The sequence below is a fragment of the Podarcis erhardii genome (genome assembly GCF_964252035.2).
Source record: "Podarcis erhardii genome assembly, chromosome: 13".
Lineage (NCBI taxonomy): Eukaryota > Metazoa > Chordata > Lepidosauria > Squamata > Lacertidae > Podarcis > Podarcis erhardii.
Window position 1 is genome coordinate 1,783,085 of NC_138502.1, and position 18,216 is coordinate 1,801,300.

Here is an 18,216-nt window from a genome sequence, read left to right on the forward strand (position 1 = left end):
GCCACTTCCTCATAAAAAAGCAAGCTTCTAGACCTTGTCTTACCACTGTGGCCAAATGCTTAGGGTGCTGCAAGTGCAGGGTTCGAATCCCTACCCGGCCACGATGCCTCACGGGGTTGAAGACCTTGAAAGAAAAACTTACTTTATAAAAGCAACCCCCCCACCTACTTTGATAGCACTAATATTCTTGGAGGCAAATGGTCAATTAAGGCACCCTCTCCCTTTCTTAAAAATTCACAAAAATCACCCAAGGCGCATAGAGTTTTCTCAAGATCACGTTTATTTTGGTCACTGTAACTTTCCTTTTGAATAAATAATAGCTATACAAAAAAAAAAAAAGGTCTTAAGGTTGCACGTACAGATTTTTTTGCCGTATGAAAAGTTTTCAATTTTTTTTAGATTTTATCTTAACAAAGTGTGTTGGGGGGGAAAGGTCTCATTTCTGAGATACACAGAGGAGGGGGGAAACAAAACGTCTTGGCAATTTGCTTTGAATCAGTGATTTTTCTTTTTCTTTACCAATGATTTTTAAGTCAGGGAGAAAACAGAAACACCCACACCCTTTCGATTCTCCAAGGGGGGGGGGGTCGTCTTTCCTGCTATAGCACCACGATTTTGTTGAAAGGTTGAATTTTGAAGAGACTATGAAATACGTCTTTTTTTCCCCTGTTGGGGAGTGGGGTGGGGCACTGCAGGGAAGAGATTATAGATGCCAGGAATCGTGGCTTCTATGATCTGCTTCCCGAATTCCTAGTGAAGTCAACAAGTAAGGGGGGGGGGGAGAGACCGAGACAGAGAAAAGGCGCCAGTAAACACTAAAAGAGGTCATTCTGCCCCCAGAGAGAGTGACATTTATTCAAAAGGCAAGAAAACTCAAAAAAATAGAAAAGGGCAGGTATTTTTGCAAGGGTGGGGGTAAGAGAGGATTGTGCCTAATTGGGGGGGCGGGAAGGGGAGGTTCTCGCAGGCACAGTGAGCCCCTACGGAGGCAGCTCAGATGAGGTCAGCCACGTTGAGAGGCATTTCCTCGATGGAGGTGTTGTAGAATGTCTCGATGTCGCGAAGCGTACGCTTGTCTTCTTCCGTCACCATGTTGATCGCAACTCCTTTCCTTCCAAAACGGCCCCCTCGGCCGATCCTGGAGGGGGGAGAGAGAAAGAGAAAGAGGAAAGTGTTTACTTTGGGCAGTAGGAGGTAGGTAAAGTACTAGGACATCTTAAGGGCCTGCAGGATCAGGCACAATGATCCATCATGCTGTTCTCAGAGGGGCCAGCCAGGTTCCCATTAGACAAGGTAAAGGTAATAAATAATAATAATAATAATAATTTTATTTGTACCCTGCCTATCTGGCTGGGGTTCTGCAGCCACTTTTGGCGGCTTCCAACAAAGACAAAAAATACACTAAAAAGATCCCTGGACAGTTAGGTCCAGTCAAAGGAGACTATGGGATTGCCCCCTCGCTTTCAGGCCGAGGAGACTGGCGTTTGTCCAGACAACTTTCCAGATCGTGTGGTCAGCATGAACAAACCGCTTCTGGTGCAACAGGACACTGTTGATGGAAACCAGAGTGCACAAAAATGCAGTTTACCTTCCCCCACAGCGGTACCTATTTATCTACTTGCACTGGCATGCTTTCAAACTGCTAGGTTGGCAAGAGCTGGGACATAGCAACGGGAGCTCAGAGGAATTCAAACCGGCGACCTTCTGATCGGCAAGCCCAAGAGGCTCAGTGTTTTAGACCACAGCACCACCTGTGTGACTGCAACAGCACCACAACACCATAATGGGGTGGTGGTGGTTGTTTTGCATTATGATATTAAAGAGGTTCCAGATATCTGAGGGCAGGTTTGGTAGGATTAATGTTTCTCGGGTTTGCAAACTGTTGTTCCATCACCGTGGCTGTTTGCAGTATCTACAACAGAGCTTTCCAAACTTTTCACGCTGGCGACACATTTTTTTAGACGTGCATCATTTCGCGACAGAGCAGCGTTTACTGGGGGGAGCAGGAGGTAAGCAGGTGGCCAACTGGGCTGGAATCGCAGAACTGCAGGTGGGCATCACCCAGGCTCTGCTTAAAAACCACCCAGGAAGGAGAGCCTGCCATCTTAGCACAGAAGGGGTGGAAAGGAAACCCAAGAGGTCCTGAAGTCTAACCCCCTGCAATCCAAGAAGCCTGAGAAGGACCAGAAAGGGGAGAAAAAAAGGATCTCACCTGTGTATGTAGTTCTCACGGTTGGTTGGCAGGTCGTAGTTGATGACCAGGGACACCTGCTGGACATCAATGCCACGGGCCTGGGAATGAGAAGTGGGGACAGTTTAGCAGTTTCGCCAACAGTCGTCGTCCCATTGTGCTCGCAAGGTTTCAACTGTGGGCGGCTGCTACGTAGCAAGGCACCTTGGTGGCGGGTGCCAACCGTGGGGAAGAGCAGCCCCCGCGATTTGTGTGCCAAGGAGCTACAATCCGCCAGCAGCACTGCGCCAGCCAGGCAGAGAGGGAATCTCCTTGGGTGGGGGAGCCAACCAGACAAACATGGCAGACCCACGACGTGAGCACAAGGGCGTTTTCCATGAATTTGTTGTTGGCCGTTACTGCCCACTGTGGAAGTGAGTTCCACAGTTCAACCTCTCCAGAATCATCCATCCTCTTCCACACCCCAGACTTACCAGTAAGTCTGTGGTGATCAGGACACGGCTGGAGCCAGAGCGGAACTCCCTCATGATGACATCGCGCTCCTTCTGGTCCATGTCTCCATGCTGCAAAGAAGGTAGAAAGGTTCCAAAGACTTAATCCAACTTTGTAAATTTATGGAAAATTATAGAACCCAGCAACCCTTTCTCATTTTGCTGGTGTGTAGAAACGTGACTATTCCCATTTCTCCTCACGACACATTACAGAATGATCACATTTGTGCCCTGATCTCACTTTTGGATAATCTTTTGTTTTTTACATGGTGTTAATGCTATTGTTTATCTGAATTGCATGTTTCGTTTCAGATCGCTTAAATTGCTGCTTTTTCTCTACTTGAAGGTTAAAAAATTTACCATTTCCTCCCATTTTGTTGTTGTTCAGAAAACTAAATTTTTTGACAATTTTAAAAGCCACACTTTTCACAAGACACCTAACCCTTGGTGGCCAACTTTTTAATTTGGGTGGGGAAGGGAAGAAATACAGTTGATACCGTAATGATCTAGTTCAGCAGTTCCCCAAATGGTCTGGGGGATTATTGAGGACAGCGCAAAGAGGCAAAGATGTTCTGTAAATGCCTTTGAAAAGCTGGTGATCGCTGGTTGAAGTTAAACAGTTTTGTTGCATTAAACTGAAATTTTAATTGGATTTAGAGTAACTGCAATTGCTACTGCTTTCAATTTCAGTGGGTTGCGAAAACCCCTATTCTGAACAATGCTTTTTATAGCATACAGAAGAGGGGTAGGTGGGCTTGAAAAACCACTATCTAGTTTCTTGCCTGCAATCCTATTAACACAGCTTGTGCTTAAAGGCTCCCGGGCCTTTTCCAGAGAAGCAAATTTATACAGACTGAGAGACATCCCCATCAGACAACCCTGAACAGGACTCCCCCCTCCCCGCAAAGAAAGGCTTGTTCACCCACCATGGCGGAAACTGTGAAGTCCCGGGCATGCATCTTTTCGGTGAGCCAGTCCACCTTCCTTCGGGTGTTGATGAAGATGACGGCTTGGGTGATGGTGAGGGTCTCGTAGAGATCGCACAGGGTGTCCAGCTTCCACTCCTTTGGCACGAGAGGGAGGAGAGTTATAACCGAACTAGAAGACCCACTCCAAATTTAAATCAACACCTCCTCCCGGCCACCCCACAACCCCCATGTAACAGTCGCCACGTACCTCCCTCTCCACGTTTATGTAGAACTGCCTAATACCCTCCAGGGTGAGCTCCTCTTTCTTGACCAGGATACGGATCGGGTCCCGCATGAATTTCTTGGTCACCTCCAGGACATCCATGGGCATGGTGGCAGACAGAAGCACCACCTGGAAAGGGGGCAGAGGGGCTGCGGGTCAATACACTGGTACCCTCAAGGCTAGATTACGGCCATGTGCTCTGTGTGGGGCAGCCCTGGGTCTGGCTCAGGAGCCTCCGGCTGCTGAAGAATGTGGCAGTCGGGTTACTGGGAGAGGGAAATCACCTGGCAGGGTGTATGTGAGCCGGGTTCAAGGTCCTTGAACAAAGCTGTGAGCAATTTAGGTCCAGGGTACCTCAGGGTTTGCTTAACAGTGGTGGCCAATCCAGCTGTTTTTGGACTACAACTCCCATCATCATCAGAGAAATGATAAGGGATTTTATTTTTTTGTAGGAAAAGCAGGATACAATAAATAAAACTAAAAAACTCAGAAGAGGGGAGTTGAGGGAAGGGAGAATAATTGTAAATAACATGGTGAATGAGATTTGTATCATTATTTCTAATAAAATTTAATAAATACCCATGTCCAAATAAATAAATAAATCCTAGCTAACAGGACCAGTGGACAGGGATGATGGGAATTGTAATCCCAAAACAACTGGAGGGCCAAATTTGGCCACCACTGGCCTAAACCTTCCATTGCAGAGATCTAAAGAGCCTACTGAGGCTCATTTGATGACGATAAGCTTTGGGCACCATTGGCCAAGACCTGTGGAACTCTCTGCCCCAGCGAGGTGAGAAATTGCCGTACCTGTGTGTTCCCACTCAGTTTCTGGAAGATGTCATAGATCTGGTCCTTGAAACCTCGGCTCAACATCTCATCGGCCTCATCCAGCACAAACATCTTGATGAACTTGGGCGCTGCAGAGACAAAGCAGCCTTGGTGAGGACTTTGAAGTGGGGTGGTAGAGACAGAGTGTCTCCTTAATGGGATGGCGGCTGTTCTCAGGAATCTTTCAAGAGCTATGATCACTTCCGAAACCCACACCTTTCTCTCCCAGCACAGCAGAACGCCAACCGGGAGGGAAATATGGGGGGTTGATGGGAGTCAGATGACACGCATGGGAGATCATCACAGAACAGCAAGACGGGGCGATACGGATCTGGTTTATGAAAATGGCAACTCTGCCGCCAAGAGCAAAGTCACACGAGCCAGAGATAAGGCTGGTAACAAAGTCCTGATGAGGAACGCTTCGAGGAAGTTGGGTGTGTCTAGTCTAGAGAAGACTGAGGGCACACATAATAATAATAATTTATTATTTCTACCCTGCCCAATAGCCTATTATTTCTATCCCACCCAATACCCCTCTTCAAATATCTGAAGGGATCTCCCACGGAAGATGGAGCCAGCTTGTTCTTTGCTGCTACAGAAGGCAGGTCCCGAATCTATGGATTCAAATTCTGGCCGATGAATCGTGTGTAACCTTAAAACTGCTGCTAAGGTTATGGCAGCCTACTAGAGCCAAATGGATTGAGAAAGCTTAATCTGTAATAACTACAATTAAGCCAACTTATTATATAAAAAAACAGGCGGACCAGATGTTGGGGGAAATGGGTGTTTTAGGCAATGTCCTGCAACAAGCCAACATTGAAAATTGCATTTTCTCCCTTTTGAGTTTATTTACTAATAAGGCAGCCCTGTTTAGGGAAGTTTTTAATGTGTGACATTTTAATGTATTTTTTAATCTTTGTGGGAAGCTGCCCAGAGTGGCTGGGGAAACCCAGCCATACGGGCGGGGTACATATAACAAATTATTATTATAAAGATTGTAAGATCATGAGGTGCCGATTGTGCTGCTACCTGGAGGGAAACTGAAGAATGCAGATACTTACACAGATATCGCCTGTTCAACATGTCGAAGACACGTCCAGGGGTCCCGACAATGATATGAGGGGCCTCCATCTGCAGTTTCTGCACCTCGGCGCGGACGTTAGTCCCGCCTATACAGGCATGGCAGGAGGCGCCCATGTAGTCTCCTAGGGCCATCACGACCTTCTGGATCTGTGGGAGGATGAGAGGGGCAGAGCTGTTAGCGGGGTCTGGATTCTCTTACCTGGTGCTGGTCAAGGGCAATGGCCTCCCGGTGCCAACACCTTTGTTTCCCCAGCATGAACCAGCAAACAGCCACGGGAGAGACACTGTGCTGGGATGAACAGGGATGGTCGCTGTCCCCCGGCCGAAGAAAAAGAGGCCCCCATTTTTGCAAGGTGCCTCTTTCGTCAACTGGCAGGGGGAGGGAAGATGGAGGGAAAGGAACAGGGTTGCAGCGGAGGCGGGGATTCCTTCCTTCAGCGGAAAGCCTCTTTGGCATCACTTTATGAAGCGGGACCAGGCCAGGAGGAAAAGAATAAAGCCCTTCAAAATGCTCTTGCACGCCAGGGAAGGAGACGCAGGACACAAGAGGCTGGGAGCCAATGTCAAAGGGAGGACAGGAGCCTGGGAGGCAAGCAGGGTCACTTAAGGGGACAAAGTACTCCTTCACGCAGTTAGTCTGTGGAACTCCCTCCCTTAGGAGGCAGCAAAGGTCACCAACTCAGATGGCTTTAAGAGGGGTTGGAGAAACCAAGAACAGGATTATGGTGCTAGATGGGCCATAGGTTTATGGCTTGGCCTGATCCAGCAAGGACCACAGGTTTACAGCAGGATATAAACTGAATAGAAACTTTTTTTAAAAGTCCCTAGCCCTGCAGGAAAGCGATTTCATTCACTGCGTTGTTGATTTACAGTGAAACGTTATACACGTCTGCTCAGATTTTGGTGGAAGGGGGGGAGAGAAGCAGGGTCCTTGCGCCTTTCACAGCTGTGCGGCAGGCAGAAACTCCAACAGGTTAAGCCTTTCCTAGTACAGAAATGCAATTATGGATAAAGCTTCACCTGTGCACGTTCTGTCTGTCAGACAGTTTATAAAGGCGCCTCTTTGCCCATTAAACCAGAGGAATGAATGGAGACCTCTGGAGTTTGTTTTTGGGGCCCTCAGTTCCACCTGCAAAAAGAGGACACGTGTTTTTATACAAGACAAACTGTGCACATCTGAAGGCAGCCCTATTTAGGGAAGTTTTTAATGTTTGATGGTGTTCTTAATATTCTGTTGGAAGCCAGATGGGCGGGGTATAAATAATAAATAATTATTATTACTATGGGCTAGAAAGAGGGGGGAAAAGGCTTACCTGCTGAGCCAACTCTCTTGTTGGGGCCAGGACCAGTGCTTGGGTAGCTTTCAGGTCTAGCTCAATTTGCTGTAAGATGGAGATTGCAAAAGTGGCGGTCTTCCCAGTGCCAGACTGGGCCTGAGCAATCACATCGTAACCTGAGCAGAAGGAAAGCAGGCCGGCGTCACAAACACACACACACAAACGACAACTACCACATCCTGCCAACCTCAAGAGGGAGCCGTGACAGGGTAAGTGTTTCCCCAGCATGAACCAGCAGACAGCCACGGGGAGGAACGCTGTGCTGGGATGAATAGGGTAACGTTTATATCCCCCTGCTAGATATAAGACAGTCACCACATTCAGAGGTGCCTCTTTGCCCAGTAGCAAGGGGGATGATGGAGACAAGGACAGCTGCGTTTGCAGTGTTGGGTGGGAATTAACTTGGAAAGCTCTCCCAAAATTCCTTCCTTTCTGCCTAGTATTGTTGATCAGAAAAAAATCAGCCCCCACCTCACCCTGGTGCATGCCAGATTTTTAAGACTGCAAATCCCCATCATTCCTAGCCAGAAGAGCCACGTTGATAAGAGGACTATTGGAAATGAAAGCCCAAAATATCTGGAGGGCAGACAAAAGGACGGACTTCTCCACACAACTATGGAGGTCACTCCCTGAAGCATAAAGGGAACCTCTGAATGCTAGTTGTGTTAGGATTTTCCTGTTTGGGGAATCTGGTTGGCCTGAGAACAGCAAAGTCCCTTTTCTTGCAATACCAAATACTAAACTTAAAGTGAAGCAGCAATTTAAGCAGAAGTCAGTCTGAGATCATTTGCTGCATATATTCTGCTATATGGGGCTTAAATGCTTGCTCGCCAGTGTAGCACTCTAAGCAGTCAACTTAGAAATCAATGTTTTCTCTCTTTCACTGCCTGCCTTTCCCTATACTCCCCTCCTTCTACACAGGGCCCCCCACCCCCTTTTGAAGAAGTGTGCTTGAGCAGTTAGCCTCACCCTTGATACAAGGGAGAATGGCTCGCTGCTGGATGGCGGAGGGCTTCTCAAAACCATAGGCGTAGATTCCTCGCAGGAGGGACTCCGACAAGTTCATGTCATCGAAACTGTCAACGATCTCGTTCCAATTGCTCTGTAGGGAGAAGCAGGGAAAGGTGAGCTTCCTTAGCCAAGTCCCAAACCTCTCAAAAGTTAACACCCAAGCAGGTATTCTGGGCAATCTGGATGCCACAGTGTTGGTCGGGATACAGAGATCATGGTATGTTTTCCCCATTATTTAGTTATCCAACTGACTCCGGACATGGGTAGTTTCTCACCTCAATGACACCATCGGGGTCCATCCCTTCAGGGCCATTGTCTCTAGGTCTAGAGGAAGGGGAAAAAAAAAAAAAACAAACGTCATTTCAGAAGCACTCGAATGAGCAATCAGGAAAGTATCAATGCACTCCCCACCCATTGCATATTATTATGGCTCCAAAAGGCACTCTGTTTTGCAATAGCTTATGTAAGGAATGGCGTTAGGTGACAAGTAGAGGTTAGCACCACCACCCGCTTGTGAAAAAGTAGGGTTCACCCCTTGGAAGGTCAGAAGTTGATCACCGCCACCAGGGCTTTCCCACTTGTTTGGCCAGAGGTACACTGCCACTGGCCTGATCCAGAAGAGCTCTTGCTCTCTCCTCCCCTGATATTGTGGCTGTGAGTTCCGCAGCCCCTTTTGCCAACTCCAGCTATTCCTGATCCGGCAGAGCTCTTGTTCTCTCCTCCCTGACTCTTGTGGCTGTGAGTTCCACAGGCCCCCTTTGTCAACTCCAGCTATCCCCCCCATAGCTGGAGAGGAGGAAGGCAATGCCTGATCCAGCAGAGCTCTTGCTCTCTCCTCCCCCAACTCTTGTGGCTGTGAGTTCCACAGGCCCCTTTTGCCAACTCCAGCTATTCCTGATCTGGCAGAGCTCTTGTGGCTGTGAGTTCCACAGGCCCCTTTGTCAACTCCAGCTATTCCTCCCCCCCCACCCCAATAGCTGGAGAGGAGGAAGGCGATGCCTGATCCAGCAGAGCTCTTGCTCTCTCCTCCCCCGATCTTGTGGCTGTGAGTTCCACAGGCCCCTTTTGCCAACTCCAGCTATTCCTGATCCGGCAGAGCTCTTGTGGCTGTGAGTTCCACAGGCCCCTTTGTCAACTCCAGCTATTCCTCCCCCCCCACCCCAATAGCTGGAGAGGAGGAAGGCGATGCCTGATCCAGCAGAGCTCTTGCTCTCTCCTCCCCCGATCTTGTGGCTGTGAGTTCCACAGGCCCCTTTTCCGACTCCAGCCATTCCTCCCAGCCGGAGAGGAGGGAGGCGATGCCGTCAGCTCAACGTGTCCCCTGGCGGCCCATTCGCCGCTCCCCACGTGCCTCCCGCTCCCTCTTTCCTTCCTGCTTTCCTTTTAAGGGCAAGAGGCTCCTCCCTCCCCGCGCCTCTGGCCACGGGCCCGTGACGTCACGGGCGCAGAGTTCCCGGATGCGAAGCGGCAGGACAATAGGCAGGGCGGGAGAAAGGGGGGGGGAGAGAAATGGACGCGCCCGCGGCGGGAGAGAGAAAAGAAAGGCAGCTCTGCTTCTCCCCCCCCCATTTCTCTAAAATGGGCTCGCCCGTGCCAAGTCTGCGCGGTGCGGAAATGGAATGGCCCAATTGCCCTCCCGGGGGGGGGGGAAGAGCGGGGAAAGGATGGGCGAGTCCAAATGAGGAGTGGGGGGGGGGAGAAAAGGAACAGACCACTGAGGAAAAAGAAGGAGAAATGGGAGGAGGGGAGGAAAACTTGTGTAAGAGGGAAAGCCTCAAAATGGCTGAAAAAAGGGGAGGGGGAAGACGGGGAAAAAAAGGGACAGGCCGCCTTTTTTCGCCCTCCACACGGGGGACACTCCGCACGGAAAGAATATCGCCTCCTCTTCACCAAAAAGAGATTCCCCCCCCTTTTTCTCGACGAAAAATGGAACCGCCCGTGAGCATTCGAGAGAAAAAAACTTGGGGGAGATAACCCCCCCCCCAAAATAAGAGACAACGCCATTACAGAACCCGACGCCCCGCGCTCCCTCGCGGCCGAAATGGCGGCGCTTCTCGCCCAGGAACGAGTCCCTCACACGCCGGTGAGGCCCGTTCCGGCTTTCTTTTTTTTCCCTCCCTCCCCCCCCCCCGCGATGAAAATGGTCTCGGCTGCCAAGCCGCAGGGACCTTAAGGGGGGAGGACGGGTCCACTCCCGAAAATGGGGGGGGGTGGGTGCGCGCGACGGCCCCGACCTAACCGGCCACGTGGAATGAGCCGAGGTGGGGGTGGGGGGAACTTGAAAGCGAGGGAACAAAATGGAGGAAGGCGAGGAGGAGGAAACCATTCGCGGTTCTTTCGCTGTGAGGGAAGCGCCTCTCTTTCGCCTGTTCAACGCCCCCCCCCCACTTTGCCGCGTAATGGTTCGGTCCTCCGATAGAACCTTGAGGGAGGAGAAGAGGCCTGGACGGGCCCATTGGGCGGATATGGGGGGGGGAGGCCCTGCCGCGCGCGCTCCCCCTCGCCCGCTCACTCACCGGCTCTCTTGACTCGCAGACATCCTGGGGAAAAGGTCCTAGCCCCGCCCGCTTCGCTCCCCCTTATAACATCCCGCCGAGGCCCCGCCCCGCGGCCCCTCCTCCATTGGCCCTCTTCCCCCTCAGCCCGCCCCGCCGCCCGCCTCACGCCATTGGCCCCGCGCGCTTCTCCCCGACCGGCTTCGCCCCCATTGGCCCGCCGCCTTCCCCCTCCTCCGCTTCCGGAGACGCCATTGGCCAGCGGCTCGCCGCCGCCGCCTTCCCATTGGACGAGGAGGATCCGTGACGGGCGGGTTTTTTTTTTAATGGTGACGTCAAACCGAGAGAGAGGGGAGCGTGGGGGGTTGGGGAAAAGGGAGAGGTGGAAAGAAGTCGGGCGTCGTGACGTCAGCGGGGAGCGCCGGGCTCTGGTTGGACGCAGGCCGCGTCCGTCGAGACGGTGGGCCAATGGGAGCGCGAAAGAGGAGGAGGCGGGTTCTAAGGAGGGGGGGAGACAAGGAAAGGAAAAAGGCCCACGTGGTTAGGCGTTGGGGCCTGAATTTTGGGCCTGCTGCCTTTGTCCAGCGGGGAGGGCAGAGCATCACGTGATATAGGCCTTGAAAGGGGGGGGGTTGACAAGAGGAGGCTGACAAAATCACCCCCCCCAAAAAAAAATAGTTTAAAGGGCTGGGCTGAAATTTAATTTTTGAGAGACACCCCCCCAAAAAAAAACCCTTCCCAATTTTTTTTGCAAATAATAATATTTTTTTTTTTTGCAAAAGCCCCCCCCCATTACAAGGGAGCCCCCTTTTAGGTGCTGTGGACGTTCCTGAGCAGGAAGATTTGCCCCCCCCCCAAAAAAGTTAAAAGGGCTGGGCTGTATTTTAAGCACTGGGTGCATTTTTCAGAGACCCCCCCAAAAAAAAACCTTCCCATATTTTTTTGCAAATAATTTTTTTTTTTTTGCAAAAGCCCTCCCCCCATTACAAGGGAGCCCCCTTTTAGGTGCTGTGGAAGTTCCTGAGCAGGAAGATTTGCCCCCCCCAAAAAAAGTTAAAAGGGCTGGGCTGTATTTTAAGCACTGGGTGCATTTTTCAGAGACCCCCCCCAAAAAAAACCCTTCCCATTTTTTTTTGCAAATAATAATAATTATTTTTTTGCAACCCTACCCCATTACAAGGGAGCCCCCTTTTAGGTGCTGTGGAAGTATTTCCTGAGTTCCTGAGATTTGCTCCCCCCCAAAAAAAGTTAAAAGGGCTGGGCTGAAATTTAAGCACTGGGTGCATTTTTCAGAGACCCCCCCCTAAAAACCCTTCCCTTTTTTTGCCCCCCCCACAAAAGCCAAATTTCCTGACCCCTCCGGCTTTGAAATTGGAAAACTCCCCCCATTCCACAAACCCTCTTGTATTTGGGAGGGTGGACCGGATCCCCCCCTGTTGATCCACTGGTCAGGATCCCCTTCTGCTGACCCACTGGACTGGGCTCCCCCCTCTGCTTTTCCACTGGCCTGTTCCTTGCCCCTCCCCCATTTTTATTTCAAAATATTTTATTTTATTTATTTATTATAGGTGAGCAGCCCAATCGAAGGTGGGCTGCAACAGCTGATTTCTCTCCTAAAAACAAACCACCACCTATATTTTACTCTTTTTAGAGGCCCACTACAGGAAGCGATTAACAGGCACCATGTAAATACCAAAAATCTGCGGTCCAGGCAGCCAAACAAAGCCCTTGCCTGAAGTTCCTGAAAAAGGTATTTAAATATACCTTCTTGAAGAAACCAGAGGCCTTTCTCCTGGGCATGGTTGGCCAATTGGTGCCAAAGAAGGACAGAACTTTTTTATGTATGCTACAACAGCAGCAAGAATACTTATTGCAAAATACTGGAAGACACAAGATCTACCCACTCTGGAAGAATGGCAGATGAAGATGATGGACTATATGGGACTGGCAGAAATGACCGGCAGAATCCGAGACCAGGGAAAAGAGTTGGCGGAAGAAGACTGGAAGAAATTTAAAGACTACTTACAGAAATATTGTAAAATTCATGAACGTTAGAACGATGTTGGATAGAAATTAAGCGGTTTCCAGCTGTAATGCTTAAGAGATATGAAAAAAAAAGGTTTAGAAATAAGTAAAAACTAATGGTGAGGATTTGCTGAACTAACAATTTGAATTGGAATACAAGAAAGGGAGGTATGAGGAGGTCTGGAAAATAAGTAAAAAAAAAATAAGCAATTGAAATGTTATGTGTTTTTAATTGTTTTTAGTTTTGTATTTTTGTCATTTTTTGTCATTTTTTGTTTCTGTACTATTTTTGAAATGCTAATAAATATTCTTTAAAAAAAAAAATGAACTTCCTTGGCCCACCTTGAAACCGATCCAGGGTGCAGAGAGATGAGGAAAATGTTAGAATCGACAGCATCCATCAGCCCGAGTCAGCATCTCCAATAATCAAGGAGGATTATTTTGTGTTCTCATTTTGTATGTTTCTGTTGTGAACTGCCCTGGGATCTTCGGAAGAAGGGCATCATCATCATAATTTATACCCCGCCCACCTGGCTGGGTTTCTCCAGCCACCCTGGGCGGTTTACATAACATTTAAAAAATGTAAAACGTCAGACGTTAAAAATCTCCCAATATAGGGCTGCCTTCAGATGCCATCTAAAAGTCAGATAGTTGTTTATTTCCTTGACATCTGCTGGGAGGGCGTTCCACAGGGCGGGCGCCACCACCGAGAAGGCCCTGTGCCTGGTTCCCTGTAACCTCACTTCTCGCAGGGAGGGAACTGCCAGAAGGCCCTACTGGGCATTTGAGGCCGTTTAGGGCTTTCAAGGTCAACGCCAAAACTTTGAATTGTGCTCGGAAACATACTGGGAACCAATGTAGGTCTTTTAGGACCAGTGTTATGTGGTTTCATCAGCCACTCTGCCACCAGTCTAGGATACAAATCTATAAAATGAACAACAACAATGGAAAGACCAGAGGCAGACCTAAGCTTTCCTAGCATCTGAGAAGTTCCAGGTTGCTGCCCAATCAAGGGACCCCTGACCATTAGGTCCAGTCGTGACCGACTCTGGGGTTGCGGCGCTCATCTCGCTTTATTGGCCGAGGGAGCCAGCGTACTAAGCCGCTTCTGGCGAACCAGAGCAGCGCACGGAAACGCCGTTTACCTTCCCGCCGGAGCAGTACCTATTTATCTACTTGCACTTTGACGTGCTTTCGAACTGCTAGGTGGGCAGGAGCAGGGACCGAGCAACGGGAGCTCACCCCGTCGAGGGGATTCGAACCCCCGACCTTCTGACTGGCAAGCCCTAGTCTCTGTGGTTTAACCCACAGCGCCACCCTGCCCTTAAAACCAAGCCAGGTTCAATGGCGTACGTTTAGGGACTTTCTGGACCCTTATACTTTAGCTTGATCATTGACATTATCTGAAGGAACTTTGCTGGTTGTCCCCTGGATTTGCGAGGCACGTTTTAACGACAAGAAACCAAGCCTTTTGTGTCTTTGGCCCGTTCCTGTGGAACTCCCTGCCACTGCCACCTTCTGTTTTTAAACACCTGCTGGAAACATTTCTGTGCTTCCAGAGGTGTGCAGGCAATTGAGACCATTATCTTTCTGCAATGGTTAGTTGATTTTACAGTACATAGGTATTCTTGCAGACCACTTCAATCCTTTTTTTTTTGCAATACAGTGGCACATAAATATTTTTATAATTAAAGCCCCCGGCCCGTCTCCCTTGTCCAGGAAAGAGCCACCCAAGGCCTATGCCCTTCCAGGAGGAAGAAACCAGTGGCCGGAATATTTTGAGCTGGACTAGAAAAGATTCCTGGCTCTGAGTAAGTAACCAGAGTGATTCACTCCCAGAGCCATTGCGGAGGAGCAAAAGCACACAGGCTTTCAATCCAGTCGATGAGTCACTGCAGGGAGGACTGGGTTCAAGGAAAACTAAAAAGGCAGCAAAAACCAGATAGTCAGCAGGACGTCTTGCACCCGGGGGGGTGTGATAATGTCTATGTTTAGCCGAGATCCACGTTGGAACACACCACACACATATTGTGGGGAATTTGCTCCAGCCCCGCAAATGAGCACGCCCCCCTGCTTTCAACGCTTGGCTCCGATTTTAGAATGGCTCTCCCACTATCCTCTCTCCCACCACAATGCCTGTGTTCCCTCCAGCAGAGAGCCAGGGGTGGTTAGTGTGTTGGACTAGGGCCTGGGAGAGACCAGGGTTCGAATCCCGCCCCCCCGGCCACTGGGTGAGCTTGAACCAGCCGCTGCTTTTCTCAGCCTAATCTAGGCTGATTGCCGAAGAATGGATGCTTTTGCATTCTGGTGCTGGGGGACTCTTGAGAGTCCCATGGACTGCAAGAAGATCCAACCTCTCCATTCGGAAGGAAATCAGCCCCGAGTGCTCCCTGGAAGGACAGATCCTGAAGCTGAGGCTCCAAGACTTTGGCCACCTCATGAGAAGAGAAGACTCCCTGGAAAAGACCCTGATGTTGGGAAAGATGGAGGGCGCAAGGAGAAGGGGACGATGGAGGACGAGATGGTGGGACAGTGTTCTCGAAGTGACCAGCATGAGTTTGACCAAAATGCGGGAGGCAGTGGAAGACAGGAGTGCCTGGCGTGCTCTGGTCCAGGGGGTCACGAAGAGGCGGACACGACTAAACGACTCAACAACAACAGTCTACCTCGCAGAGTTGTTGGGATAAGATGAAGAATTGGGTGGATGTGGAGAATCGTGTATGCCACTTTGAGCTCAGTGGAAAAGGTGCAATAACAGGGCCGGCAGAGAAAAGTGAGAGCTACCTTGCTCTGTGATTGATCACAACAGATGGCGCTGCCTTCGGACCTCCAGTGTTAATCCCCACCCCCTAGCTCAATCACACCCCCTTACCTGCAATCCCTCCCCCCCCCCCGACCTCCAGCTTTCCCAGCAGAGTCAACCTGGAGAAATGGCGCTCTGGAGGTTCCATTTTAAAAACCCGATTCCCACACCGATTTATCGTGCTTGCCATGGAGGGAGAAGGACGCAGATCTATGGAGGGACAGAGCCCCCACCCCAAGAAGGCCGGATGAATGCGCCACCCCCCCAAAAAAAACCTTCCCAAGGTTTTATCACACTTGTCGAAGCTCCTCTATTGCAGGGTGAGAGGCGAGTCTGTTGGGTCAGGCCAAAGGAGGCTTCATCCAGTTCTCCCAGTGGCCGACCAGATGTCCCAGTGGGAAACCTGCAAGTTACCAGAAACCGGGATTCAAAGGCATTGCTGCCCCAGTTTGTGGAGGTAGAGCATAGCCACCGACAGTGTTCACCACCACCATGGCATAGGACCTTGTTTTGTTTCTCTCTATATATAAAAAAGGTAAAGGTAAAGGGACCCCTGACTGTTAGGTCCAGTTGCGGACGACTCTGGGGTTGCGGCACTCATCTCGCTTTACTGGCTGAGGGAGCCGGCGTTTGTCCTAAGACAGTTTTTCCGGGTCATGTGGCCAGCATGACTAAGCCGCTTCTGGCGAAACCAGAGCAGCGCACGGAAACACCGTTTACCTTCTCGCTGGAGTGGTATCTATTTATCTACTTGCACTTTGAGGTGCTTTCAAACTGCTAGGTTGGCAGGACCAGGGACCGAGCCACGGGAGCTCACCCCGTCGCGGGGATTTGAACCGCCGACCTTCCGATTGGCAGGCCCAAGAGGCTCAGTGGTTTAGACCACAGCGCCACCCATGTCCTTTTCTCTCTCTGTGTATATTGTTTTTAAAAAGCAGACCTAGGGCAAGAGATGCAAAAATCTTTGCTCGCCTCGTAAAACTGCACAGAACACCTTTGTGCAACCGCCACGCATTGCAAGGAGGTTAGAAAATGCCTTTTTCTCCAAAGAATGCTTTTTCTTTTATTACCCACAATGGCAGCCATCGTATAAAAAAATGCTTGTTTCCGTTATCTCGGCCCCAGTGTAGAAACCTGCCCCCCCTGCCCACCCACCAGAGCCCCTTCTTCCCCTGTTCCAACTCCCTCTCCCTTGAGGGGGGGGGCGGGATAAAAACCAGAACATACATTATTCACTAACACAAGTAACCAACAGGGCGAGATAAAGCAGAGGGAGAAGCTGGGGGGGGGCAGGAGGGTAATTTATGCCGCCGCCCCTCCCGTGCCCGCCTTCCTGGTCCCTCGTTTTTGGACTCTACCCCCCCCCCCCAGTCCTCCCTCCGATCCGGAGTGGAACATGTGCAGAGGGCACGTTCGGTGATAAGAAACTTCCCCAATCCCACCCGCTCGCCCTCAATCCCACCCGTCCGTCGTGTGTCTCCCCACCCCACCCAAAAAATCCCCGCAACTTCCCCAACAGAACCAACCCAGAGAAAGGGCCCTCCGGAGGTCGGTTTTAAATACGAACGAAACAAAAACGAGAGACCAGGAAGAAGAAGAAGAAGAAGAAAAAGAAGAAAGGGGAGGGGGATTTAACTCGGGTTAAAAACGACACCCCCCGCCCCCCAAACGAGTCCGCTTGTTAAACCTCAACGAGTTCCAGTGACCTAAGGACACCCCCTGCCCGCTTTCCGTACACCCCAAATCGGATGTCTGCTGTCAAGCTGGAAGAGGAGGAGTTCTGTGTGTCCGGCCGTCCAAGTCGGTCTTTGGGAGGGTGTGTGTGTGTGTTGTGTTGTGTGTGTATGAGTGTGTGTGTGTATGTGTTCTGCGTGTGTGAGCTCGTCACGCGGTGAGCTTGCAGTGGCACAACTCCTTGTACATCTGACGGCGCAGTTTCGGCATGTCCTGCTGGGTGAAGGAGAAGGGGAGGCCCAGCGCCAGGAATTTGGAATACTGGAAGAGAAAGGAAAGGAGGATCAGCAGTAGATACCTAAGAGCATCATAAAAGCCTGGTGGATCAGGCCCAATGGCCCATCACCCCGTCCTCACAGTGGCCAGCCGTGTGCCCGTTAGGTAAGGTCAAGGTAAAGGACCAGGGACCCCTGACCATTAGGTCCAGTCATGGCCGACTCTGGGGTTGCGGCGCTCATCTCGCTTTACTGGCTGAGGGAGCCGGTGTACAGCTTCCGGGTCATGTGGCCAGCAGGACTAAGCCACTTCTGGCGAACCAGAGCAGCGCACGGAAATGCCGTTTACTTTCCCACCAGAGTGGTACCTATTTATCTACTTGCACTTTGACATGCTTTCGAACTGCTAGGTTGGCAGGAGCAGGGACCGAGCAACGGGAGCTCACCCCGTTGCGGGGATTTGAACCGCTGACCTTCTGATCAGCAAGCCCAAGAGGCTCTGTGGTTTAACCCAAAGCGCCACCTGCGTCCCTGAGGTAAAGGTAAAGGGACCCCTGACCATTAGGTTCAGTCATGACCAACTCTGGGGTTGCGGCGCTCATCTCGCTTTCAGGCTGAGAGAGCCAGCATTTGTCCACAGACATCTTTCCGGGTCATGTGGCCAGCAGGACTAAACTGCATGTGGCGCAATGGGACACCGTGATGGGTGCCAGAGCGCACGGAAACGCCGTTTACCTTCCTGCCACAGCAGTACCTATTTATCTACAGTCATACCTCGGGTTGAATATGTTTCAGGTTGAGTGTTTTCA

General features: G+C 50.5%; 2 protein-coding genes and 1 long non-coding RNA gene across 3 annotated transcripts in view; all 3 read right to left on the bottom strand.

The window, feature by feature from the left end:
* Window positions 1-259: 259 nt before the first annotated feature.
* EIF4A1 (eukaryotic translation initiation factor 4A1) lies at window positions 260-10,739 on the bottom strand. The gene is made up of 11 exons (XM_081835750.1): window positions 10,652-10,739; window positions 8,411-8,459; window positions 8,094-8,226; window positions 7,101-7,240; window positions 5,766-5,934; window positions 4,684-4,793; window positions 3,859-4,002; window positions 3,609-3,746; window positions 2,665-2,754; window positions 2,213-2,292; window positions 260-1,138 (listed from the first exon to the last, which is right to left on the bottom strand). The coding sequence occupies exons 1-11, from the start codon at window positions 10,672-10,674 to the stop codon at window positions 994-996; spliced, it is 1,221 nt and encodes a 406-aa protein (XP_081691876.1). The 5' UTR covers window positions 10,675-10,739; the 3' UTR covers window positions 260-993.
* LOC309326842 lies at window positions 8,481-9,417 on the bottom strand. Its single transcript, XR_014150381.1, has 3 exons — window positions 9,398-9,417; window positions 8,981-9,017; window positions 8,481-8,862 (listed from the first exon to the last, which is right to left on the bottom strand). It is a non-coding gene; the product is annotated as an uncharacterized lncRNA (long non-coding RNA).
* A 5,756-nt stretch (window positions 10,740-16,495) lies between the features above and the next one.
* SENP3 (SUMO specific peptidase 3) overlaps window positions 16,496-18,216 on the bottom strand; it is a 33,645-nt gene continuing 31,924 nt past the window's right edge. The window contains exon 11 of the mRNA XM_081835691.1: window positions 16,496-17,453. Within this exon, the coding sequence (XP_081691817.1) occupies window positions 17,343-17,453 (111 nt within the window). The 3' untranslated portion in view covers window positions 16,496-17,342. The remainder of the gene's footprint in view (window positions 17,454-18,216) is intronic.

What these genes read in the sequence shown, in the direction of transcription:
- EIF4A1 (XM_081835750.1), bottom strand. Translation starts at nt 10,674, where the DNA reads ATGTCTGCGAGTCAAGAGAGCCG. An exon ending in TGATCACCACAGACTTACTG is followed by an intron (nt 2,293 to 2,664) that starts GTAAGTCTGGGG and finishes TCTCATTCCCAG; the next exon opens with GCCCGTGGCATTGATGTCCA. An exon ending in CGTGAGAACTACATACACAG is followed by an intron (nt 1,139 to 2,212) that starts GTGAGATCCTTT and finishes TCCCCCCTCCAG; the next exon opens with GATCGGCCGAGGGGGCCGTT.